The following is a 24918-nucleotide window of genomic DNA, read 5'->3' as shown; positions in this document are numbered from 1 at the left end:
GTTCTCTGCTATGCACGTTAGGCAGCCTGTACGTGTGGTTGATAGAAAGGAACATGTGTTGAGGAGGTGCATAATTTCTTATGTTAAGATCCAGTGGAACAATCACTCAGAAAGTGAGGCTATATGGGAACTGGAGGACGAGATGAAGGAAAAATATCCGGACCTTTTTGCAAGCTAAGGTATGTTAAATTTCGGGGACGAAATTTTTCTAAGGGGGAGAGAATGTGAGACACGGGCTGAAGTCGGCAGCCCCTGCCGACTTCAGTCCCGTTCCTTTTTTTTGGGAAGACCGGAACAGAGGATCGCGATTGCGATCCTCTCCGGCTCTTCCGGGGTCGGTCGGGGCGAGGATGCCGCAAGTCCCGCGGCACCCCCCCTCCAGCTAATCCGCGGCCGAACCGCGGCCGCGGATTTCGCTCGGCCGCCGCGATCTTCGCGGCGGAGAGCCATCACGAGGGGGGTGATAAAAACCCCCCAAGCCCTCCTCCCTAGGGCACCTCCGAGCTCCTCCTCTTCCCTCCTTTCCTCCTCCTCTCCTTGGTGACCGGCTTGCCTTCCCGACCGAGCGCCATCCGGATCCCCCTCGCGGCCATCCCCTGTTCTGAGATCCGCCCCCCTCGGTTCCGAGCGCCGCCGCCGTTGCTAGCTGCCGGACCGAGCTGAGACCTTGCTCCGCCGCCTCTGCCACCGCCGGTAAGCCCTCCTCCTTGCCTTCGTTCTATTGCCAAAAGCATCGATTTTTTTCTCTCTGTTTCAGCCCCAGCAACCGAGATCATCTCGGTTGCTTCTCCTCCCCGTTGGCCACTGCAACGGCCGCCGGCCGCCATGGCGGCCGGCTGGCCATCGACCGAGGGGTGGCCTCCGGCCACCCCGCCGCCCCCTTCCTCTTCCGCTCTCCCTCGCGGTTTTCCCCTGCCGTGGGGGGGACGTTGGGGAAGAAGAAGGCCCATGTGGGCCGAGCTGGGCCAAGGCCCAGTTCACTGTGGGCCCAACATGGGCCCAGTTGGAACCGGAAAAATAAAAATAAAAATAAAAATAAAAATAAATAAAGATGAAATCCTGTCCAGATCCGAAATCCAGTTCAGATCCGAAATCAGAACCCGAACCTGAAATCCGAACCCGTTTAGCCAATAAATGAAATTTTGCAGATAAGCCATTGACAGTATATTATTTTACAAAAGGGTATTCTGTAACTTATGTTTGGTCCCTATAAGAAAAAAATATTACATAAAGGTCCCCAACTATATTTATTTAGTCCACTCAAGCTTTATAGAATAGTACCCTGTAAATTAAGTATTAGTCCCTGCAATAAATTTTATTGCATAAATGAACCAATTAGAAGCCAACCTTGGGGGCCCTATTTAGCTGGGTCTGTGCGGGCCCATTGGGCCGTGTTCGATATGGGCCCTATCGGGCCATGCCCATTATGGGCCAACTCTGGGCCCTGTTGGGCTGTGTCCAATAGAATTATTTTTGGATTTTGCTTAGTTCTGAAATTAACAAGGAATTAATTAAATTTAAACAGGTGAACCTGATCCGCCTATCTGAAGCAGGGGTTAAGCGAGAAGAGGTAAGTAACTTAATACTTCGAGTGTGATTTCTAAATCATTTGATAAATAGATTAAATTCTGAAATATGTTTTGTATTTAGTAAAATGGGTCTGGCATGTTAAATTTCTGAAAATTATGCTTTGAAATCCGTAAACTATGACTGAAAAATTTATGAAATCTGTTTTTATATATATGTATTCTCAGCATGGCTATGATCTGTTCTGTTCTGTTCTGGCCCCGCCAATGGGGATTATACGTTGGACCTGTCGACTTGTAATCTGTGAGGAACCGGTTTCGACACCGCGCCACCGGTGATTAGAATAGTGGTTTCTGGACACCGGCTGCCATCGGTGGGTAAATATAGTGGATTTGGCACTTTTGTGCAACACCGGCTGCCATCGGTGGATAAAAATAGTGGATTTGGCACTTTGTGCAACCCATGCCACTGGGTTACGTGGCCGTAGCCTATCATGTTGAGATTCTGATATCATATTTTTAGAAAAATGATAATAAGTTTTGAAAACAACAAAACGATGTTATTTATGATTTATTCCAGACATTATCCTGTATTTTGATCTGATATGCTCTGACCCCACTTTGGGGTATTTTGTTGCTTACTGGGCTAGTGTAGCTCATTATTCTATTTTCTCCATTTTTCAGATCCAGAGGCTTGATCGCACGGGATTGGGGAGTGCGTTAGATTTTCCGATGATTCCATCAGTTATTGGTCCTTTAGTTAGATTGATTAGAGTATTTGACTTACGTCAGCATATGTTATTTGAAATTTTGTAAGACTGCTTTTGAAAAAATTTAAATAATTATGTCATCTTTGAATAGCTGTATCTGTTTTGATATGATCTGCTGCCTTGCGCGCCCGTGCGGCCCACCGTGCGGGCGTGCGGCGTCTGCCGCGCCTCGGGCTCGGGGCGTGACAGATTTGGTGGTATCAGAGCTCAGGTTTAAGATTACTAGGGATCATAGGAGAAACAGTCATATTTTGAGCCTAAGTCTTAGGATTCATAGGATTCGTCGAAAAGGTTGAGAGATGGGTAGGAACTAAACAAGGGGATAAGGTTTATTTATTTTTTTTGCTAACTATTTCGTATTATTCTGTTTGGATGATTTTATGACATTTATATATTTTAACTGAATCAGAATGCCGCCTCGCCGTGTCCGTAGTCTGAATCAGATGGTTAGGGGCTCTCGAAGAAGAGTTCCTGCTAACCAAGCGGACGAGGCTTCACAAGGCTCAGGGCCCCAGGGTCAATCAGCAATGACTCCGGAAGCTGTCGCCGGAAATCAAACCCGGGTGCTCGAACTGATTGAGGAGGTCGTTGGGTTAGTACGCCAACAAAGGCAACAACCTCAGCAACCAATCCAGCAAGTCGTTGATCCTCCGGAGCAAAGAAGGAGTATAGCTGAATTCAAGAGAATGGCTCCTTCGGCTTTTAAAGGCACCACTAGTCCTCAAGAGGCCGAAGCCTGGATAGATGAAATGGAGAAAGCCTTCAGAGCAATGGAGTGCACTGATGAAGAGAAGGTCAGATTTGCCACCTATATGCTTCAGGACCGAGCTCATCATTGGTGGATGTCTGTGGAGCGCACATTGGCACCCGAGCAGGAGGCACTTACCTGGCAGAGGTTTCGCACAGCCTTCTACTCCAAGTATTTCCCTTCAAGTCGCCTTAGGGAGCTAGAGAGAGAATTTCTAAATCTGTCTCAAGGAACTATGACTGTGGATGAGTATGAGGCAGAGTTTGACAGGTTAGCTCGGTTTGCTCCCACCCTCGTCATAGATGCAGAGTCCCGGATGAGGAGATTTGAAGAAGGATTGAAGCCTCACTTACGTCGGGGTTTGGCCGTAGTGCACTCAACCAACTATGATGATCTGGTAGACAGGGCCAAGAATATGGAAATTGTCTGGAAGGAAACACAAGATTCAAAAGATAGAATACAAAAGAAAAGGAGCAGAGATGATGATACTCATAGTGGACAGAATTCTAGTAGGACAGCGAAACCTCGTAATAGGCCTGGGCAATCAGAAAAGCAGGGATCTTATGGAGAGACTATTCAACAAGACCAGTCTAAATGTGAAGCATGTGGTGGTGCCCATAAGACAGAACTCTGTAGACGATTATCTGGCGCATGTTTCAGATGTGGCCAACAGGGTCATAAGATAGCAGAGTGCCCTCGCAACCGGCAAGTATCACAATCAGATCAGAGGCCTCAAGCTTCAAGAACCCAGCAAGTGCAAGTTACTCCTGCTCCGGTTCAGTTTGCTCAGCCTTCTTCTCCTAAGCAACAGATAGGAGGGAGACCGCATACACATGGTCGTATTTATGCACTGACTCAGCAGGATGCTCAGGCATCCAATACTGTGGTTTCAGGTACATTGCTAGTTGCTTCTGTTTATGCTCATACACTATTTGATTCTGGTGCTATGCATTCCTTCGTGTCATCTACATTTGTGCGAAAACATGACCTACCTTGCGTGCCGTTAGAGTATGATTTACATGTTAACACCCCTGCCAAAAGTGGGATGATTGGTAATCAGGTCTGCAAGACTTGTCCGGTTCAGATAGTAGGTAGAGACTTGCCTGCTGATTTGATAGTTATAGATATGTATGACTTTGACATAATTCTTGGTATGGACTGGTTAGCGTCACACTTTGCTACCATTAACTGCCATGAAAAGCGGATAAAATTTCAGATCCCTGGATACATTAAATTTAGCTTCGTAGGTAGTGCTGCCTATACTTTCCCTTGAGTTCTCTGCTATGCACGTTAGGCAGCCTGTACGTGTGGTTGATAGAAAGGAACATGTGTTGAGGAGGTGCATAATTTCTTATGTTAAGATCCAGTGGAACAATCACTCAGAAAGTGAGGCTATATGGGAACTGGAGGACGAGATGAAGGAAAAATATCCGGACCTTTTTGCAAGCTAAGGTATGTTAAATTTCGGGGACGAAATTTTTCTAAGGGGGAGAGAATGTGAGACACGGGCTGAAGTCGGCAGCCCCTGCCGACTTCAGTCCCGTTCCTTTTTTTTGGGAAGACCGGAACAGAGGATCGCGATTGCGATCCTCTCCGGCTCTTTCGGGGTCGGTCGGGGCGAGGATGCCGCAAGTCCCGCGGCACCCCCCCTCCAGCTAATCCGCGGCCGAACCGCGGCCGCGGATTTCGCTCGGCCGCCGCGATCTTCGCAGCGGAGAGCCATCACGAGGGGGGTGATAAAAACCCCCCAAGCCCTCCTCCCTAGGGCACCTCCGAGCTCCTCCTCTTCCCTCCTTTCCTCCTCCTCTCCTTGGTGACCGGCTTGCCTTCCCGACCGAGCGCCATCCGGATCCCCCTCGCGGCCATCCCCTGTTCTGAGATCCGCCCCCCTCGGTTCCGAGCGCCGCCGCCGTTGCTAGCTGCCGGACCGAGCTGAGACCTTGCTCCGCCGCCTCTGCCACCGCCGGTAAGCCCTCCTCCTTGCCTTCGTTCTATTGCCAAAAGCATCGATTTTTTTCTCTCTGTTTCAGCCCCAGCAACCGAGATCATCTCGGTTGCTTCTCCTCCCCGTTGGCCACTGCAACGGCCGCCGGCCGCCATGGCGGCCGGCTGGCCATCGACCGAGGGGTGGCCTCCGGCCACCCCGCCGCCCCCTTCCTCTTCCGCTCTCCCTCGCGGTTTTCCCCTGCCGTGGGGGGGACGTTGGGGAAGAAGAAGGCCCATGTGGGCCGAGCTGGGCCAAGGCCCAGTTCACTGTGGGCCCAACATGGGCCCAGTTGGAACCGGAAAAATAAAAATAAAAATAAAAATAAAAATAAATAAAGATGAAATCCAGTCCAGATCCGAAATCCAGTTCAGATCCGAAATCAGAACCCGAACCTGAAACCCGAACCCGTTTAGTCAATAAATGAAATTTTGCAGATAAGCCATTAACAGTATATTATTTTACAAAAGGGTATTCTGTAACTTATGTTTGGTCCCTATAAGAAAAAAATATTACATAAAGGTCCCCAACTATATTTATTTAGTCCACTCAAGCTTTATAGAATAGTACCCTGTAAATTAAGTATTAGTCCCTGCAATAAATTTTATTGCATAAATGAACCAATTAGAAGCCAACCTTGGGGGCCCTATTTAGCTGGGTCTATGCGGGCCCATTGGGCCGTGTTCGATATGGGCCCTATCGGGCCATGCCCATTATGGGCCAACTCTGGGCCCTGTTGGGCTGTGTCCAATAGAATTATTTTTGGATTTTGCTTAGTTCTGAAATTAACAAGGAATTAATTAAATTTAAACAGGTGAACCTGATCCGCCTATCTGAAGCAGGGGTTAAGCGAGAAGAGGTAAGTAACTTAATACTTCGAGTGTGATTTCTAAATCATTTGATAAATAGATTAAATTCTGAAATATGTTTTGTATTTAGTAAAATGGGTCTGGCATGTTAAATTTCTGAAAATTATGCTTTGAAATCCGTAAACTATGACTGGAAAATTTATGAAATCTGTTTTTATATATATGTATTCTCAGCATGGCTATGATCTGTTCTGTTCTGTTCTGGCCCCGCCAATGGGGATTATACGTTGGACCTGTCGACTTGTAATCTGTGAGGAACCGGTTTCGACACCGCGCCACCGGTGATTAGAATAGTGGTTTCTGGACACCGGCTGCCATCGGTGGGTAAATATAGTGGATTTGGCACTTTTGTGCAACACCGGCTGCCATCGGTGGATAAAAATAGTGGATTTGGCACTTTGTGCAACCCATGCCACTGGGTTACGTGGCCGTAGCCTATCATGTTGAGATTCTGATATCATATTTTTAGAAAAATGATAATAAGTTTTGAAAACAACAAAACGATGTTATTTATGATTTATTCCAGACATTATCCTGTATTTTGATCTGATATGCTCTGACCCCACTTTGGGGTATTTTGTTGCTTACTGGGCTAGTGTAGCTCATTATTCTATTTTCTCCATTTTTCAGATCCAGAGGCTTGATCGCACGGGATTGGGGAGTGCGTTAGATTTTCCGATGATTCCATCAGTTATTGGTCCTTTAGTTAGATTGATTAGAGTATTTGACTTACGTCAGCATATGTTATTTGAAATTTTGTAAGACTGCTTTTGAAAAAATTTAAATAATTATGTCATCTTTGAATAGCTGTATCTGCTTTGATATGATCTGCTGCCTTGCGCGCCCGTGCGGCTCGCCGTGCGGGCGTGCGGCGTCTGCCGCGCCTCGGGCTCGGGGCGTGACAAAAGCAATGAGTCGACCCCTGCTGCTCCTGCATCAGCGAACCTGACCCGCCTAGCTAAAAAGTGAGATTTTGAAGCGAGAAGAGGTAAATAACCTAATGCTTCAAAGTGTGTTTTCTAATCTTTGGTAAAGTTATAATTAGTTTATTAACTTTGAATGTGATCTCTATTTTATTATTGATTAAACGGGTGAGGCATGTTATTATTATAATTTTTTTAAACTATGTTATGTATTATGTTATTCTTGTAAGATGAAATTTGAAAAATATGACTGGATAAATTATGAAATTTGTTTTATATATATGTAGTCTCATCATGGCTATAATCTGATTCTGCCAATAGGGATTATTCAATGGCCCTCTCAATTTGTACTCTGAAAAATTGGTTTCGATATTGAGCTACTGGTGATTAGAATAGTAGTATCTAGTAGTTTATACATTTTATATCTGATCCATACCACTGGGTTACGTCACCATAGCCTGATGTTGGGTCTTTAGTATCAATTTATGAAAATAATAATAAATTTTAAAAAAGATATATATTATTCAAAAATTGATTTATTTTCGGTCAGTATCATGCTCTTTAATTATTTATTTATTTAGCATACTTAAACCCCACTTTGTAGTGTTATATTGCTTACTGGGCTAGTATAGATCATTATTCTGTCTTTTTCTATTTTTTTAGATCCTGAATCATGTTTGCTGAGGACTTGGGGGAGTGCGCTATCTTTTGAAGATATTTATAATTATTTGGATCTCAAGTTTAGCTTAAATTAGTTTAGTTCAGATTGAATATTTTATTCGATTTAAATAATAATAATTAGTTAGCATATTTTGACTAATGTTATTTTGAGACAATTGATTATAAGAATAATTTTGTTTAAATCTTGATTAAATTAGTTTTTGAGGATCAAAGAATTTTATTATTATTGCTTTGAGATTATTATGATTTGATCTATAGTCTTGCATGCTTGCATGGCCTACTTTGTAGATTTGCGATGTTTGTTATGTTCTAGGTTTGGGGCATCACAACAGTAGTAATCAGGTGTGTTCCTGACCGTTCTGGTTGACACCATGCAATACTTCCTTCCCTCCCACTAGCAAGCCAGCTTTATTGTTTTTCTTTCTTTGCACATAAAACACACTGCCGCAGAGGGTAAGCAAGCGCTATAAGGTTGAATTACAGGCAGCAGAGTGAATCTCAGTGATTGATATGCATAGATACAGATATGACTCATTGTTACAACACTAGTAAAGAGTAGAAGCGGAGAGGTAGCAAGCATCTTATTTCATTAGTGAATCACTTGCCAGGAACAAAGTTGGTGGCATAGGCCCATGCATTGTTGGTGGCCGGGTCGGCGAGATGGTCGAAGAGGTTCTCGATGGGGCCCTTGCCGGTGACGATGGCCTGCACGAAGAAGCCGAACATGGAGAACATGGCAAGGCGGCCGTTCTTGATCTCCTTCACCTTGAGCTCAGCAAAGGCCTCGGGGTCGTCGGCCAGGCCGAGGGGGTCAAAGGCGCCGCCGGGGTAGATGGCGTCGAGTCCCTCACCCAATGGGCCTCCGCCGACACGGTAGCCTTCGACAAAGCCCATGAGGACAACCTGGCAGGCCCAGATGGCGAGGATGCTCTGCGCATGAATGAGGTTGGGGTTGCCAAGGTAGTCAAGGCCGCCCTCGGAGAAGATCTGGGCCCCGGCCTTGAACCAGACGGCCTCGCCGAACTTGACGCCATTTCTGGAGAGGATTTCAGGGAAGACGCAGCCTAGGGCGCCCAGCATTGCCCATCGGCAGTGGATCACCTCCAGCTCCCTGTTCTTGGCGAATGTCTCCGGATCGGCAGACAGCCCCGCCGTGTCCCACCCGTAGTCCCCTGGGAACTCCCCTGTCAGGTAGGACGGCGTCTGCTCCGAGAACGGACCCAAGTATTTGGGTCGGTCCGGCCCATACCTGTTTGTTATTGCTAAAAAAAAATTAAAAAACCAAGCCAAAATGAACCGCACATGTGCAATCGGTGTGGTTAAATTATTCAAAAAGAACGAGCGTTTTGTTTATCATGTACTCGTTTATCAAGCAAGAGAAAGGACTCCACAAGGGAGCCTGCATTTCTAACAGTGGAGATGATGTAAGAGCCTAATAGGAGCACGATTATGACTAAGAAGTAGCAAGGGACGAAGGGTAAAGTAGCTGAGGTCGTCGAATGATGTGTACCACATGCTCTGGGGAGCACTCTTTACGGTTCGGCGCATCGAGATCCGGCCTTGGAAGACGCCAACCTTCCGGACGAGCTCATTCTGCTGCTTCAACGCAGTCTGACCAGCGAAAGCGGAGCGTTGGAGCGCGGAAGCAGCAGCCATTAGAGAAGAGTGTTTGATAGGATAAGGTTGGAGGGAGGTGTGGGAGGCAGTAGCACCACCAGTGAGACGGGCGCAGAGAGGTTTAATAGGAGGAATAAATGAGGTAGTGGATGAGGACGCTGCCACGCCCGCACCAAACCATTGGCTCTCCTTCAACACCCCGGATATCGGAGCCGACTCTTTGCAGCCAGCGCTAACCAGATGCTGCCATGTGGTAGCGAGATCTTGGTGGGGATCAGCGTCCGATGGCTTAGCATTGTTGCTGGGCCCGCTCCTATCCGATTCCCCCATGCTCGAGAATGCTGCCCGCTTCGGTAGAGATGCGATGGTCCTGAATTGCTATTCGATTTGTCATCTTCTTAGATATTTCAAGTTCTTCAATTTTCAGTAAAATAAAATTGTCCTTTGCCTCATAGGGCTGGCGAAGCTGGTTGGAACTAGAACTCCAAAGCAGCAGCAAACGGGAACAAGTATTCCAAAACTGCAGCAAACCCATCTAAAGTAGTAAAAAATCATTAGACAGCACAGCATGCAGCAAACCCATCTAAAGTAGTAGAAAATCATTAGACAGCGCTGCATGCAGCAGAAGCATAGAGGTACAGAGACGCTGGGACTTGCGACGGTACAATCCGATATCCACAGTTTGAAATAATCACCGTCGAAAACACGTCTTAGATTCACTAAGAGTCCAACAGAGCTCGTGCCAGTATGCTGCATTCCGTCTTCATCATAACTTGCCTAAAATTATCATGAACGTGCATACGACCTCCAGAATCTTTATCTAAACATACTTCTAAACAATATCATTACTACAACTAGGAGAAGTTGCTTAACCCAGCAAAATTCGGCTATGAATTGTCAAAGATGTATTTGACATTTCAACCATTAAAAAGTAAAATATGGGAAACACCACGGAATACTGAGCAGAATATCAGCAATAATACATTTCTCCCAGAAGCCAAAAGTAACACAACAATCAACTGCAAAGGGAAAACTTTAGCACAGACCTGCCTATCATTTACAACCAACCAGCGAGCCCTCTAAAGCAGCAGCTTGCAGATTTACTTTCTGTGCGTATATCATCAAGTTACAACAGGAAAATAATTTTCTTAGGTGCCAACCATGAAGAATGCAAGCTCGCCCTTCTCTACAACCATGAACAATACAAGTTTCATTAAAGACGCACCTAGACTCAATATCTCATTCACTACGTACATTCCTTGCCCTCAGCAATTTGCTTTGCCTAACAGCTCAAACTGATACTGCTGTTGACTCTGATTCAAGTGATCAGTCAACCTAGATGATATAGGCCTTGTCAAAAAAGCGAAGACCGAAACCCAACATGGACTTTATCGGGAATCCATAGCCATGTCCTCTTCAACTACAGCATCATTTCCTTCCTTACCCATGATGATTGCAGTCAGCATCAGCTTACCTGCATCAGGAAAATCCTTGTGCTGCATCAGAAGTCCTTCTACTGAAGAACTTACATCTCTTAAATTTGGAAATCCCATATCCTCCTTTTGGAGAGGCAATACTTCCTCAAAGTCACCATCATAGGTCTCCACTCCAGGTCCATAGCACCGGTTTGAAGCCTTAAAAAGCAGTGTGTTTTTCAGAGATTCTAAGACAATTTCATCACTCCATCCTTCTGCTGTTGATGCCTGGCAAAGCGCAGCCCAATCATCTTGATCTGCTGCATTCTTCCAGCACTCCTCCAAAAGGCTTCTGTTGGAACTACGGAAGGATGAGCTTGTCCAAGCAAACACCTCAAAAGCTTTTAAAGCTAGTTCCGGACCCCCTCTTAAGCACAGCTCAATTAGTTCTCCCGGAGGAAGTGGCTTTTTAGTATCCAGGCCTTCTTTATTGTCTGTAAGATGGCCCAAAATTTCCTGTCAAAAAGAAGTTCAAAAAGCACAACAAAAGTGATGGTAAAGATGATGAACTAGCTGACAAAACAACTCAAACCATAAAAATTGCCAAAAATAAAGACAAGCATAAAATCAACTAAATTATACTGCCAGTAATTTCTCGAGTATGCACACCGAATGCCAATTACATGTTTTAACCATCCAAATTCAAATGGCTAGGTCATTCGGTTATTCCATATTATGGAACCATTTCAAGCACCCCTCCAATGATGAGGTAAGATATAAACTCGAAAATCTGGAATCACTGATTCTGGAATAACATAGAATTTTAAGCCATATAACAAATAAACCAGCACTACATTCTAGAAAGCAAAATATAACTTCCTAATTAGCACCAGATGCAACAATATTAAGAAATTATTCCATTGATGAAACTTTTGAGATTGGTCTTTTGAGCAAGAGTGAATAGAGGTGAACTGCCTCAACAACAGACAACCTAAATACCTTATTAGTTTCCTTGTTTAGAATGTAATTTATGCAGCATATCTAATTGCCACTTTTATTCCAGTTTGAGAATACACGCATTTAGCACGAGCCTGGTAGTTTTCAAATTTATCACTTCTCTTATTCACTGAATAGGCAAAACTGCACAAAACATGTGATAAGACTAACATCTGCTATAATATACTAGGTGACTATAAAAGAACAAGAATGGGTCATCATGTAACTCCAACAATAGGCTAGTGCGCAAACAAAATTGTGATTATTAACATTCTGTAGAACTTCTAAATCTTGATGGATAAATGAGCAGCCAAAGATTAGGTATTTCAGCAACCTTGAAAGCAAGAGCTCACTCTCCTGAAACTAGCTCTAGTTTCTAGCCTCCTATCTTATATTGAAAGAGGGAAAAATAATCTGTAAAACCAGAAGTTTTGCAGCTATTTGATTAATTCCACTGTTAATAGAGGACTGGAAAAAGGGAGATTTATATGTACTTTCTAACTAGGCTGTTTAATTTATCCTCATGCACCCAAGCAAAACAAGAATTAGAGATCTAAGGGCCTGTTTGTGTAATCCAGAAAGATTAGGCTGAATTTCCTGCTAGATTCATGGATTGAGCAGCCCATTTAAGCATGACCCATATCAACCCAACCAACCCCAGCCTGGATCCTGCAGGAAGGAGGAAAAAAGCCTTCATTGGTCCTTTTTTTTCTTCCTGCAGAGCTTTTAGGCTGGGATTTCGGTGGGCCGTTAGAAGATGCGGGCTGCGCAGGCCAACAGGATTGATTCCTGCAGTAATATCCAAACAGAGGCCCTAGAGGACTTCTTGTCCTGTGCGTTGCAAACTAATATCAGTAAAAAGTTTTAGTTTTCACCAGCCAAATAGGGACTTAATCATAAAAAAGTAATAATGTTGAGTAAGAAAAAAAAAAGATCATTATATAGCTCACAGATAAAGAGACTTTATGATTTCACATAATCCGTTGGAGGAATGACAAGGTCTTCAATTTTGTCCTCTGGTACAACTGAGAACGATTCTTTTATTATTTCAATGAAGGAAAAAATACAAATTAGCCTTTTCATTTAGCACATATTCAATGTAAAATATAGCAAAAATATTCATCACATGCAAAATATTATGTGTTACTGTATAACCACTCAATGCAAGATTTCTATAAATCACAACCCGGTGATTTCTTCTAAAAATAAAAGTGATGGTTTGCCCATGATGCAACAAATACAGCATATATTGAGAGCAGAATTAACTAGACTAAAAATAAATTTTCCAGATAAAGAAATGTAGCAAACTCATAAATAAGCATTACCTGCAACTTTAGAATCTGCAAATCAGCTTCAATGCATCTGACCTTCATCTCAAAACCCACATTTTTTCCTGTCAATAAGTTTTAACTCATTAGCTACAAGTAGTGAAGCTAAAGAGAAAATAAATCAAACCAAGACTGATTGGCTAATATACAGTATAGGTGCAAATTGCATGCACAATATAACTTAAATATTTACTGGATTTGTAAAATAAAAGTCAGTAAATTACATCAGAAAGATGACAAAAAAGAACTGGCAGCTCATAAAATTTACTTTGCATTTATCTCAGTCAGTTCAACCAGCTATAGCACCATGCACAGAGAGCATAAAACTGTTTGCTATTTAAGCCACTTACCACGGATTGCGTCGGATCATTGCCCTGTGCTGGTAAGCACCTCCCCTACTATCTAAGCTTATGGCCCATTTCGGTTTGAGAAGCTGTGGCTTTCACATCCACGATCCTGGGAGGTGGTGAGGAAAGCCTGGCAGGTGCCGGTGCATGGGAATGCCTACCATTGATAGGGTGTCACGTAAGCTTGAGATGACCAAACGGCGCTTGAGAAGATGGAACAAGAATGAGGATGGGAATATTTTCAAGAGGATTGAAGGGGCCGAAGCACTGATTGCAGCTATTCAGGGAAGAGAAGAGCAGAATGGAGGTTTGTCTGAGAAGGAGCAGAGGGAGCTTCGGGCATAGTTGGCTATGCATCACTCCTTACTACGACGGCAAGAGACATTCTAGAGGCAAAAATCGCGGGTTCAGTGGATTCTGGAGGGGGACCGCAACATTAGATTTTTTTCACTAGGCCACAATTATCAGTCGGCAGAGGAATAGAGTTCATAGGATCAGAGAGAGTAGTGGTCGGATGACTGAGGACCCAGACTCAGTCAGAAGGATATTGGAGGATTTCTTCAGGTCCAGGTGGACAGAGCATACTAGTGGTGGGCCGTCCATCCAGCCTACCCCGTCTAGGAGGGTTACAAAAGAGGAGAACACTGAGCTGATCAGGCCGGTGTCAGCGGTAGAAATTCAAGAGAGCCTTTGGTCCTTGGCTGAGGACAAGGCCCCTGGGCCGGATGGGTTCCCTCCTCTTTTTTTTTAGAGGTATTGGCATATTGTCAGGATGGATGTGATTGAAGCTATCTTGTTGTGCTTTAGTTCTGCCACTATACCAAGTGAAAACAGACCTTAATCACTCTGATTCCAAAAAAACAGGATACCACGGAGCCATGCCATTATTGCCCCATTAGCCTCTGCACCACCCTCTACAAGATTATAGCCAAAATCTTAGTGAGGAGAGTGCGTGCGGTACTAGCTGAGTTGCTTAGCCTTGAGCAGGGGGCCTTCATTGGGGGCCGGTGTATTTCCGATAATGTATTGATTGCCCAGGAGTTCATGTTTGATCTCAGGCAGGCTTCACGTAGGCGGAGCTTGATGGGCATATGATAGATTGGACTGGCACTTTGTAGCACACTCCTTGAAGATATTTAGGTTCCATCATCAGTGGATCAGATGGGTATTGACGTGTGTCCGGGCTCCATCCTTTGCTATCCTAGTGAACGGCACGCCTACAAGGTTCTTCGAGTCCTCAGTGGGTTTGAGGCAAGAATGCCCGTTGTCACCTCTGCTTTTCATCCTTTGCTCGGACGCTCTATCCTGATCTCTCCGATGTGCCGCTGAGACTCACGAGCTGGAGCCCTATACACCGAGGTCAGGTACCATCCAGATCTTCCGTTTATTGTTTGCTGATGACTGCTTTTTGATGGCACGCACGAGTAGGTCGGCACAGACTCTTCGAAGGATATGGAGCACTGTAGTGTATCCGGACAGCGGGTCAATTTGGCTAAATCAGCTGTTTTCTTCAGCCCAAAGATCGATGCTCAGGTGAGAGGTGCCATCTCGGATATCTTGGGGATTGATGAGCAAGTTGGTACCATGCAGTACCTAAGGGTCTCCATCACTGGTGGGCGACTACGCAGGGTAGACTACTCTGAGGTGGAGATGAGTCTCCGACAGTGTTTGGAGGGGTGGCAGGCGAGCACTCTCTCCATGATGGGCAAGGTGATCTTGGTCAGGTCAGTGTTGAGTTCTATACCATTGTATATGCTTTCTAATACTATTGTTCCAATAGCGTTTCTAAGGCAATTGGAGCAATTGATTTGGAGGTTTGTTTGGGGCGGGCAAGCACGTGGGGGCGGTATCCACTTGCTTGCTTGGGAGGTCTTCTGTCAGCCAATGAGCACCGAGGGTTTGGGCATTCATTCTCTTATCACTAGGCGGGAGGCATTGGCATCGAGGCATGTGGTCAGATTCCTTCTGAAGCCGAATGGGCTTTGGAGCAGGTTGATGAGAGCCAAATATGGGGAACGGTGCGCCGAGGACTCCTTCAGACCAAGGCGTCAGTGCTCCTACATTTGGTGCGAGATGTGCATTCGAGCTCCTCAGGTACTTTCTTGCATCTCCTGGACGGTGAGGGATGGTCGCAGTATCGATGTTGTTGAGGATAGTTGGATGGTCAGATTGCCGCTATCCAGATGGCCTATCATGTTCGATCCAGTTGCGACGTCTGGGAGCAGGGTGAGCGACCTTGTTCCGGGAGAGACCAGATGGGATATTGATCGGATTCATCTGCTTTTCGCCGATGATTTAGTTGAAAAGGTGCTGGCCACACCTTTACCCTTCGAGGGGATGGCAGATAGGAGGGTGTGGAGCTCGACTGGGAGGGCGAGAGTTACAGTCGGTGATCTTCAGAAGATAGTGGACCCAGGGACGGCCCATCAGCTAGAGGGCTGCTGGATTTGGCGGTTACGGGTACATCCACATGTGGCAATGTTCTTATGGAGGATGGCATGAGGCATTCTACCGACCAGAGGGATCTTGTCCAAAAGGGAGGTCCGGATACCAGCCGACTGCGAGGGATGCCCTAGGTAGAAGAAGACCATCGGTCACGTTCTGTTTACATGTCCACAGGCGCTTCAGGTTTGGGGCTTTGTATCCGCTCACCGGCAGACCTTCACTTCGATGGAGTGTTTTCTGCGGCAGTTGAGGAATTCAGCTAGGAGACGTGACACGGTAGATGGGGAGCAGTATGGGCCTATGTGGCATACCACATCTGGCTGGACAGGAGTGCAAGGATCTTCGAGGACAGAGAATTTTATCCGAGATCAGTGGTCGATAGAGCTCTTGCACATGTAGCCGAGCTGGTGAGCGCTGTAGCTGACATTTCACCTGGAGATTACAGAGACACCTGGGGTTCCTCTTTGGCTCCTGCAGTGCCTGGGCATGCAATGATACCGATGGTATCCTAGGAGCCCCCACCCCCTGGTTGTCTCAAGGTGAATTTCGATAACAGTATATCGAAGGGCGGCAGCAGAAGTAGCGTAGGCTTTGTGATCAGAGACAAGTACTCTAGATTGATTGCGGCCGGAGGTCAGCGCACATTTGGTGGCTCTGTTCTTGTGGCGGAGTTGCACACAGCGTGGGAGGGTCTCGTTCATGCTAGAGTACACCTAGGTGCTCAGCGGGTATTCCTAGAGAGTGACTCCACCACAGTGATTGGCGGGATCCGGAGCCGGCAAGCCAGATTAGATTCACATCCACTACTATGGGACATTTGGCGCTTAGCGGAGGAGCTAGATTCATTCCGGATCTCACATGTGTTTCGAGAGGCGAACAGTGCTGCAGACTGGGTCGCCTCCTTTGCAGTCCACCACTCCGGATTTATAGTATGGGGTGTTTTCGATCGTGTGCCGCTAGCATTAGATCATGTTTTGTCTTGTGATGGTTCTGGGCTCTCTCACAGCTAAGTGTAGTGAGAAGCCGTTTCAACAAAAAAAAAAAAAAAAATTGTCTTGATAAGCATACCAACCACATTAAAAAATCAGCATTGACAAATAATGTTTCTATTCTATTGTTGAATGACAAAATACTAACTGCTTCCATCCATGTTGTTTCCCCCCATTAACTACTTACAGCTTAAATTTGGAAAAGGTAGAGTACATAGGAGTACAATTTAAGGGAGACCAAAGAAAAACTGTGTTCATTAAAGTGTTAAACAGAAAACAAGTTACTGTCCACTTTCAGTTCAACAACTTATATAAAGTTACTTGATAGTGATTACCTTTTGGCTTGGATCCAATCATAATCTTTTTCTTCATTTAATAATGAGACTAGTTTATTAAGTAATAATTACAGAAGAGAGGATAAAGTAGGTATATCTCCTCTTGCTTTCCTGCTTTTCTAGTACTAATTGTACCTGTTATGCAATGTTTTTAATGCTACCTGATTGCTCTTTTTCTGTTACTGCAAAGAACCAGTTCATCTCGTTCTGATATTCCAACAAAAGAGATTCTAGGATGGGCTAGCATGGCATGCCCACTTTGTCACATCATTAGATTGGCACCTTACAGTTGGAAAACTGTTCAACACATCAGCTAAAAGTAAACCAGTTTCAATGTTTTCTTATATGAAACACAGTAAAAGTCCAATAATACCATTTTTGAATCACTACTGCATTCTTGAATTCCACTTCCACATCTCTCACCAACAGCCTTGGAACCCTGCACCGCTACTTTGCTAACCTCAATTAACTCCATCATCCAAATGCTTTGAAGGAAAATGGGGATCAATGAGCCAATAAGCTCCTATCGGAAGAGAAAAGGTGAGGTCTATCAAGGAAGAAAGCCATAAAGGAGAAACCAGGGGGAAGGTTGGAAGCAGCAGCAGCAACACTGAGGTGCCCTGGCAGAGGCATGTGGCAAGGAGGTTGGCAGGAAGGCAGCAAGAGAGGTGGTGGCAACTATGGCAGGCACGAGGTGGATGGTGCGCTGTTGGTGGAAATAGATTCAGATTCAGTAAACAAAGGAGAGGTCAGGAGTGAAAAAAGGACAAGGCAGGCCTTAGTAAGGAGGTACTTTTGGAATAGTGGCCCAGGAAAGCAGGGATTTTCAGCATACACAGCCATGGGAGGGTGAGGAAGGAATAGAAAGGGAAGGAGGAAAAGAGGATGAACCAAAGAGCCACAAGGTTGAATACAAATTGTTGTGATGTATTGCCAGTTGCTCCAACCATAGAGAACCATAATTGTTGCAGCTGATACCACACCATTGGTTGAACCCCATGGTTTAACTCAAATTCATGCCCTCACAACAAAAATAACTTACTGGTGCACCTGGTCCAGCTCAGAACAAGACCATCACACCTGGTGGCAGCACCAAAGGGGGGCTACAGCCTACTAATCCAGCTTAAAACTGACATGAAGTATAGTACTTGAGTCTCAAAATCTGACCCAAAACTTTACCAAATTAGGTTCAGGTATAGGTCAAAGCACACTAAGGCCTGGTCCTATCATAAAATGAATGCGCACCTATATATAATATATGTTTAATATTTCATGTCCCGTTTACTCATCTCAACTAAGGAGGTAATTCCCAACACCCTTTCCCTCTCAAGAGTGAAGTTTCTACTCCTCTTCTACCAAAGGTGAAGGTGACAACAATAGTGCTAGCCAAAGTCTACCGTACCACCCCATATCATCCGGTATGGAAAGTACCGTATCATACCAGGAGAAAACTGGTACGAAACACACCGTCAAATCAGTACAAGTCTCTTATCGCCCGCATCAAGGCGTACCGTGGTGCATACCGGTCTGTATTGAGGCATACCAAGATAAAAATCGAAAAAAATCACTAGAAAGCTATTTCGGCACAAAGGTATACTGCATTGCACTAAACCGTACCGCACCGTACCGAACCGATAAGGTATTGATACGGTATCCGGTATTGAGATTGCAGACCTTGGTGCTAGCGAACACTGGTGTGACAAATAATAAAATGATGATTAAGCATGACTCATTGCCCATCCTCAACTTTCTACCAATCTATCCTTAGTCTTGCCCTTCCACATCTTACAACCAAGAAAGGGCCCAAAATAGCCCCACACCCCGCCATCGCCACCAAGAGAAAAGGATAAAAAAGGGGGAAGAAAAAAAGAAAAGAAAAACCTACATAACAATCCAAAATGGATTTTGCATAAAAATATACTCACTACTGATTTTGCAGGAAAAGTGGGAATTTTATTTTTTTTTTGCAAAACAAGACATTGTGGGGTCTCCAACGATTTTGTCCTTGAATCTAAGTACAAGATAAATAGAAATTGAGCAAACATGTATCGAGAATTTAGTAAATGAGCATCAGATGTTCATTAAATGTCTATCACCCTCTCACAATTAGATCTAGGGGTAAAATTTTCCAGAGACCCCAAAATGTGTATCTTTCTACGAAAAAATAATCCACCATTTCTTGTAAAATCAATAATTTGGTGGATTTTTTATGCAAAGTTCACCAGTCTGAAACCCAACAAATACTTGATTATTTTTTGAGTCTAGTAAAACATATGGGTGTAAAGATATAAATTAGGTTTGAATTTAGCTGAGATTGGAAAATATAATTTGTCTTAGAGTAGTGGATACTCGGATTAAACCCAAGATTAGCACTTGCCACAGTAAATGCAAGATACCTCCAAGGTCGCAACCAATGATGTCAAGGCTGGGATCATAACATAATCATAACACGGACCAGGCCTTGCATTGGAGTGCAAATTGTGAGATTAGCTATAATTTCCTTTAAACTTTAAACATGGGGCAAAATAATAAGAACATAAAGAAGCATTTTGGAAGTAATGAGTAAGAAATCATCACTTAAGGATGTAATTAATACAAAAGCAGATAGCGGGCATAGCCACCAGAGTTTTCATAGAGGGTAGTGGATAGCAAACGCCATGAACCCATAGTGGATTGTTAAAACATATAAATTATTTTTCCCTACAAAGTATCAAAAATCAATACTTCATATCATCTTCATGCAAAAATAATTAAAAAAATAAGGACAAATCCATAAGGCAAGGTATGTCAAACCGGGCTGAACCACCTGGTTCACCCCTTACCGAACCAAACCGACGCGAAACTGGCCTGATTAGGCATTTTTTTCAGAAAATATCAGGAACTGCTCCGAACCAAGCGGTTTGGAGTAGAACCGAAGCGAACGGTTTGTTGGCACCGGTTCGCCACACCCCTCTTAAAGGCTTAAAATTGGTAATGTTGAACCGAGGCTGAACCGCTCAGTGCATCCCGTATCGAACTGTACGTTACCAAACTGGTTCCAAAATAGTTTGGCTAACCTTGCTATAAGATATTATCAACTTGCTACTAAAATAGCATATCAACATTCATATAATGCAAAGATCCACAATATAATAACAAATATTATCATCCATGAGTTATAATATCACTCAAAAGATAAAGGTGTCCACAGTCATGTAACATCAACCATAAAATAAAAATGTCTAGCAAGACGAGCAGTGCGGCTATGAAGTGCTGGTGGTGGAGCTCCATCATTGGAGCTTTGGTGATGCTCTGGCTAGGAGGGATGCCTCCATTCTTCCCCAGTCTCCTTTCTTCTCTTCTCTCCTTCCCTGCCCCCCCCCCCAACTCCATTCAATTAGGGCACCAAATAAGTGAACTAGCCCTTCTCTTAATAAACACCTAAGCAAGTCAAATTATTGCTTAATTGCTGAACAAGTTCAATTAGAACTAGCTCAGTCCACTTTGGAACATAGCACCCGCTATAAAGCATTAGTGCAGCGGCCACTGTAGCAGCTTTTCACCCACCATATCACGTGATATATGAGGCCACCATGGCACATAGCATAGAGGTTTAGGTCCAAAACCGCTCTAGCAGTCTGAATTTTAGAACAATAATTATGTTCAAGAAATAAAGACCATGTTTAATTATTCAATATAGTTATACACCATCACACAAGCCTAGGGAATATCTCTATTAGACCAACAAAAACAAAGAAAAGAGATGTATGTGACATAGGCCTATTGAACAAAGAAAAAGATACACAACATGTCATCATCATCATTACTATTATCAGTCTATCACCATCACCCAAAGATTTAAGAATTAGTAGGACAAGGGAAGTCACGGCCATCCCATCCATCCCTATGAGAAAGCAGGACTTGAGAGAAGGCGAGACCCCAAATCCCTTGCATGCAAGGCACCCCATCCATCCCATGGTGGTCCTAGCCAAGATGGGGACCGAAATACACAAGCCACTCCCGCATCCTAGTGTGTTCTCGGTTGATGGTAGCTAGACGTCACATGATGGAATGATTCCCTTTTTTTAAAAGGAATGTAGTGGGATTGGGTCCTAGCTTCACGTGTTGATATTTTTTTGAAGTGGGACTAGATCCCAAACCTAATGTCTTAGTGCCTCTCTTTTGAGGTGTCACGAGCTATTATGCCCACCATAGCATCACCTCTGCAACCACAACTAAATCTAGAACTAAGAAAGAGAGAGGAAGGAAGAGGAAGGGAACAAGCTACAAGATCTGCGATTTCAACGACTGTAGTCGGTTGCTCATCACCAAGAAGCTCCTAATTAAGATGAGTATTTTCTATTAATGTTTGACCAAGATAAAGGAAAGCTGAGGAAACCATGCCCCTTTTCCATTTGGTATGAAATTGTCATATGTTGAAGAGTGAGGATCAAACTACAATATTGTAACTTTTTTATGTTTAATATATATTCTATTTTTATAAAGTTGAAACATTTTCAAGATCAATTGGTGCCATGAACACTATAAATTTGCTGTGTTTGTGGTATTTGATCGATGTGCTCTGAACACCAATATATTTACTTACTGTTCATTATCAATTACAAATCACACACACACATCAAGTTTTATTCTGCTGCATTTTGTTTAAATTTTTTAAGAAGTCCAATTCACCCCCCCCCCCCTCTTGGGCTGCATAGCTAGGCAACAACATGTAATAAGATGAAATGGACATGTATGTTATAATCCAAAGGATTGCACAATCCACAAATCAGGTCTAGGGATCCAAATTGATCTTGACCTAAGGACACAACTAGATGGCTGAAGACCATTTTCATATGAATCAACGACAACGATCATGGGTTCTATGATCCTAACAACCATGACCAAAATATTAAGAAGCATTGGGCCAGTAGGCTTAGAAACTTGGGAGAGTTAAGAGAAGGGGGCTTGGTTGTTCAAATTTTCTTGAGGGGGAAATAGGTATGTTATGTTTTTCAATTTTAAAAACTGGAAGGTGTCGATTTAACTAGCATGACAAAGTGTGTTATGCTAGGTGTGGCTGCACAGCATCCACTTCCAACCAAGGAGCTTATCTAATTGGAGCTTGGAGATCCAGTTAATTGTAGTATTCATATTGTTACAAACAAAGCATAAAAAAAGGTGTCCGAGTGCATGAGGCTCCCGCCACTGCAGGATCTAGGAGGGTCAAATGTTTGTAGCCTTGTCTCACATGCGGAGAGGCTATCCCCAAGTTCCGAATTCATAATGCCTAGTTCATAATGGAGCAACCTTACTGTTGTATCAAGATCTGCCCTCACATTCAAACCTCAAATACGTGCACCTCTTAAATAGTGTCATTTGCTCATTTACTCATATTCGGATCAAACAATAAATGTCAGAAAGCAACCAACCTGCCACTGCAGCAATTTTGGAGAGATTAAGTAGGCACCTTCTATCAACAAGAGATGGCACTCTCTTCGGCTGTGCAAGCTCTAGTTCCTCATCAATCAACAATGAAGAGCCATCACCAATGGATAGAGCCAATGCATGAAGAGTTTCTGAAGCAGAGGAGAATTGGTTTAAAAATATCTCATGAAGCCATAACAGATCTTTATGCTCTTTCAAAAAACTAGCTAGCTCATCCTGGAATTCTTCTCCAAGCCTCAGCAACTTAGCATACTGATGACTCTTAATCAGTTGTTTAAAGACGAAAGAGCTGAAACCTCCTTTCGGCCCAACACTGTCATGCTGCTCCATTTATCACAATAAGAAATGACAAGAAAAATTATGATCAGATAATAACAGAAGATTGAAAATGAAGAAACTCAACTCATATGTACGTGTGTATGCAGACACACACACACACACACACATACATACATACATACATATGCATGTATGTATGTATATGTTGAACACATATATTCTACATATTCCAAATATAGTTAAACTTTAAGCAAATAGTAATTTGGAAACAACATATACCAAAGTTTCCAAGGAACAAGTTATAGAATAAGGACCTTCAGAAAAATCTGATACTTGCACCGGATCATCAAATACCCATATCATTACTTCCATGGCACCCAAACTTTCCTCGTGAAGGGAAAATTGACATATAGATATTCTAGATATAAGAGAAAGAAAATAATTTCAAAAGATGCATTTCTAAGAGAATGGAAGCATGTTCATACCATTAGGCTACGGAGGAGCCCTGTATCACTAAGGTCATAACATATATGCCACAAGGTTTTGTAGCCTTCGTGTCGCTGAGCAATTGAAAGAATTGATGAAGTAACCTCTCGAAAAATAACTTCTTTTAGACTGGGATCATCAATGCCCTTGCATGAATCCTGAATAAGAAAAAGAAAACAACAAAGAAGAACATTCATTTCTATTGAATTTGTTTTGTTTAGCTAGAAAAACTAGAGGGTAAACACCCCAAAAAAAAAATCATTGAAGCAACTGTATTTTATTGGGGAAAAATAAATTTGGTATAGCTTATAGGAACATGACATCGTCAAGGGACCTAATCAGCACAAAATTATATCAAGCTCAAGAGCTAAGAAATATCTTAACTACACTCCAAATTTAGAATTGAAACATAGTGATCAACATATATACTTCTCACATTCATATATATTGAAAAGTGAAACATTTTGCAATACTATGCTACTTGAAGAAGTTAGACCAGTAAATGAAATCACCATGATAAATGGGTAATATTTAGGGGCTGTTAGGTTGCCTGCAAGTATATTTGCTTGCAAAAGGATTTACAATTGCAAATAGAATTCTACATCCTTTTTATTTGCATTTGCAAAAAACTATATTATTTGGTTTACCTATAACTCATAACAACAAATGCCCTTGTAGTTTTTCAGTTGTATGATGCTGAAAGAGGGGTTGTAACCACTACAAGTGACTTGATAAGATTAGCCCCATGGAAACAGGAGGGAACCAACCATTACTAGAAGAGATGGGCACATACTTAGACAAAGAGATAGTGAGAGAGGAATGGGGCACTAGTGGTGGAGGCAAAGGAGGGAAAGTTGGTGATAATGGACAGGACATCCATGAGAACAAGGGAAGTTAGAGACAGAGGAAAGGGGCCAGTGGTCATGGTGGAGACAAAAGGGGGCAACTGGTGTCAATGGACGATAACAACCATGGACACACACAGAGAGCAGAGGGAGGGAGGGGGGGCAGGCACTGGTGGTGATGGAGCATAAATAGGATCAAGTAACATTTGTTAAGCTTGATATGTTATTCCTCGGTTAAGAAAAATTGAAGCTGGTAACAAGGAACCTCTTGAGTCTTGACGGTATTGTTCAGCTAAACAAATTCAGAAATTTTTCTTAAAAACGCCAAATACAAAACTTGAATTCAGATTTATACTGATTAACTTGAAATTCTGAGACAGAATTTGCACATACATCAATAGTTTTAAAGGTCAAACACATACAAAAGAGGAATTTCAATTTTGATAACACAAGTTGTCCGATCAGGTTAATGTCTAATATGGATGCTGCCATGAATTAGAGGTAATTGACATCTACCCCCTAGATTGATTTCCATTTGATATTTTATCCTTGGTGACCGAATATTTAACTCTTGTCCTTTTGGTTTCGATGACCATTTTATCTTTAGTCCCTAGCCCTATACATACTTATGCACAACAAAACAAAACAACGATGACTATCTGCCCAAATAAGCTTTACCGTAGAGAACACCCGCCAAATTGCGTACAGGGACTCCACAAAAATCAGTAACTGTGACAGGGCTAAACATAAAATAGCATACAAACAAAGTACTAAGTGTTAACTTTCTCCTTGTGAACTAAGAAATTAATGAGTTGGTTAAGTGGCAAACAGAAAAATGGATGAGTGATTAAACTAGTCAGATGGCTCCGGTGCAAAAAAAACAAAAAAAAAAAAAGAAATATATCGAT

The 24918-nt window shown here is 43.3% G+C and overlaps 3 protein-coding genes across 5 annotated transcripts in view; 1 reads left to right on the top strand and 2 right to left on the bottom strand.

Annotated features, from left to right (window-relative positions):
* Positions 1 to 2706: 2706 nt before the first annotated feature.
* Positions 2707 to 4317, top strand: LOC149752831 (uncharacterized). Its single transcript, XM_089925492.1, has 3 exons — positions 2707 to 3090; positions 3172 to 3314; positions 3450 to 4317. Exons 1-3 carry the CDS (start codon positions 2707 to 2709, stop codon positions 4315 to 4317), a joined length of 1395 nt encoding a protein of 464 aa, XP_089781618.1.
* A 3638-nt stretch (positions 4318 to 7955) lies between these two features.
* LOC103721926 (chlorophyll a-b binding protein 5, chloroplastic) lies at positions 7956 to 9238 on the bottom strand. Its single transcript, XM_008812314.6, has 2 exons — positions 9012 to 9238; positions 7956 to 8750 (listed from the first exon to the last, which is right to left on the bottom strand). The coding sequence occupies exons 1-2, from the start codon at positions 9155 to 9157 to the stop codon at positions 8099 to 8101; spliced, it is 798 nt and encodes a 265-aa protein (XP_008810536.3). The 5' UTR covers positions 9158 to 9238; the 3' UTR covers positions 7956 to 8098.
* An 836-nt stretch (positions 9239 to 10074) lies between these two features.
* Positions 10075 to 24918, bottom strand: part of LOC103721930 (Nucleoporin, Nup133/Nup155-like protein) — a 40770-nt gene continuing 25926 nt past the window's right edge. Inside the window, exons 5-8 of one of the 3 annotated variants that reach the window (XM_039119999.3) lie at positions 23165 to 23323; positions 22385 to 22721; positions 12855 to 12922; positions 10075 to 11049 (exon numbers count right to left, since the gene is read on the bottom strand). In XM_039119999.3, the coding sequence (XP_038975927.3) occupies positions 10507 to 11049; positions 12855 to 12922; positions 22385 to 22721; positions 23165 to 23323 (1107 nt within the window). In that variant the 3' untranslated portion in view covers positions 10075 to 10506. The remainder of the gene's footprint in view (positions 11050 to 12854; positions 12923 to 22384; positions 22722 to 23164; positions 23324 to 24918) is intronic. The other 2 variants (XM_088704214.2, XM_088704215.2) reach the window with 2 other exon arrangements.

The sequence above is a fragment of the Phoenix dactylifera genome, chromosome 9 (genome assembly GCF_051530095.1).
Source record: "Phoenix dactylifera cultivar Ajwa chromosome 9, Ajwa_hap1_PhDact_Kaust_v1.1, whole genome shotgun sequence".
In the NCBI taxonomy this organism is placed as follows: Eukaryota; Viridiplantae; Streptophyta; class Magnoliopsida; order Arecales; family Arecaceae; genus Phoenix; species Phoenix dactylifera.
Note: the sequence above shows the minus strand (reverse complement) of the source record. Positions and strands in the feature narration are given on the sequence as shown.

Coding starts and splice junctions, on each gene's coding strand:
- LOC149752831 (XM_089925492.1), top strand. CDS start 2,707: ATGCCGCCTCGCCGTGTCCGTAGTCTGAATCAGATGGTTAGGGGCTCT. Junction 3,091..3,171: donor AGTGCACTGATGAAGAGAAG/GTCAGATTTGCC, acceptor GCACCCGAGCAG/GAGGCACTTACCTGGCAGAG. Junction 3,315..3,449: donor TATGAGGCAGAGTTTGACAG/GTTAGCTCGGTT, acceptor TCTGGTAGACAG/GGCCAAGAATATGGAAATTG.
- LOC103721926 (XM_008812314.6), bottom strand. CDS start 9,157: ATGGCTGCTGCTTCCGCGCTCCAACGCTCCGCTTTCGCTGGTCAGACT. Junction 8,751..9,011: donor AGTGCTCCCCAGAGCATGTG/GTACACATCATT, acceptor AATAACAAACAG/GTATGGGCCGGACCGACCCA.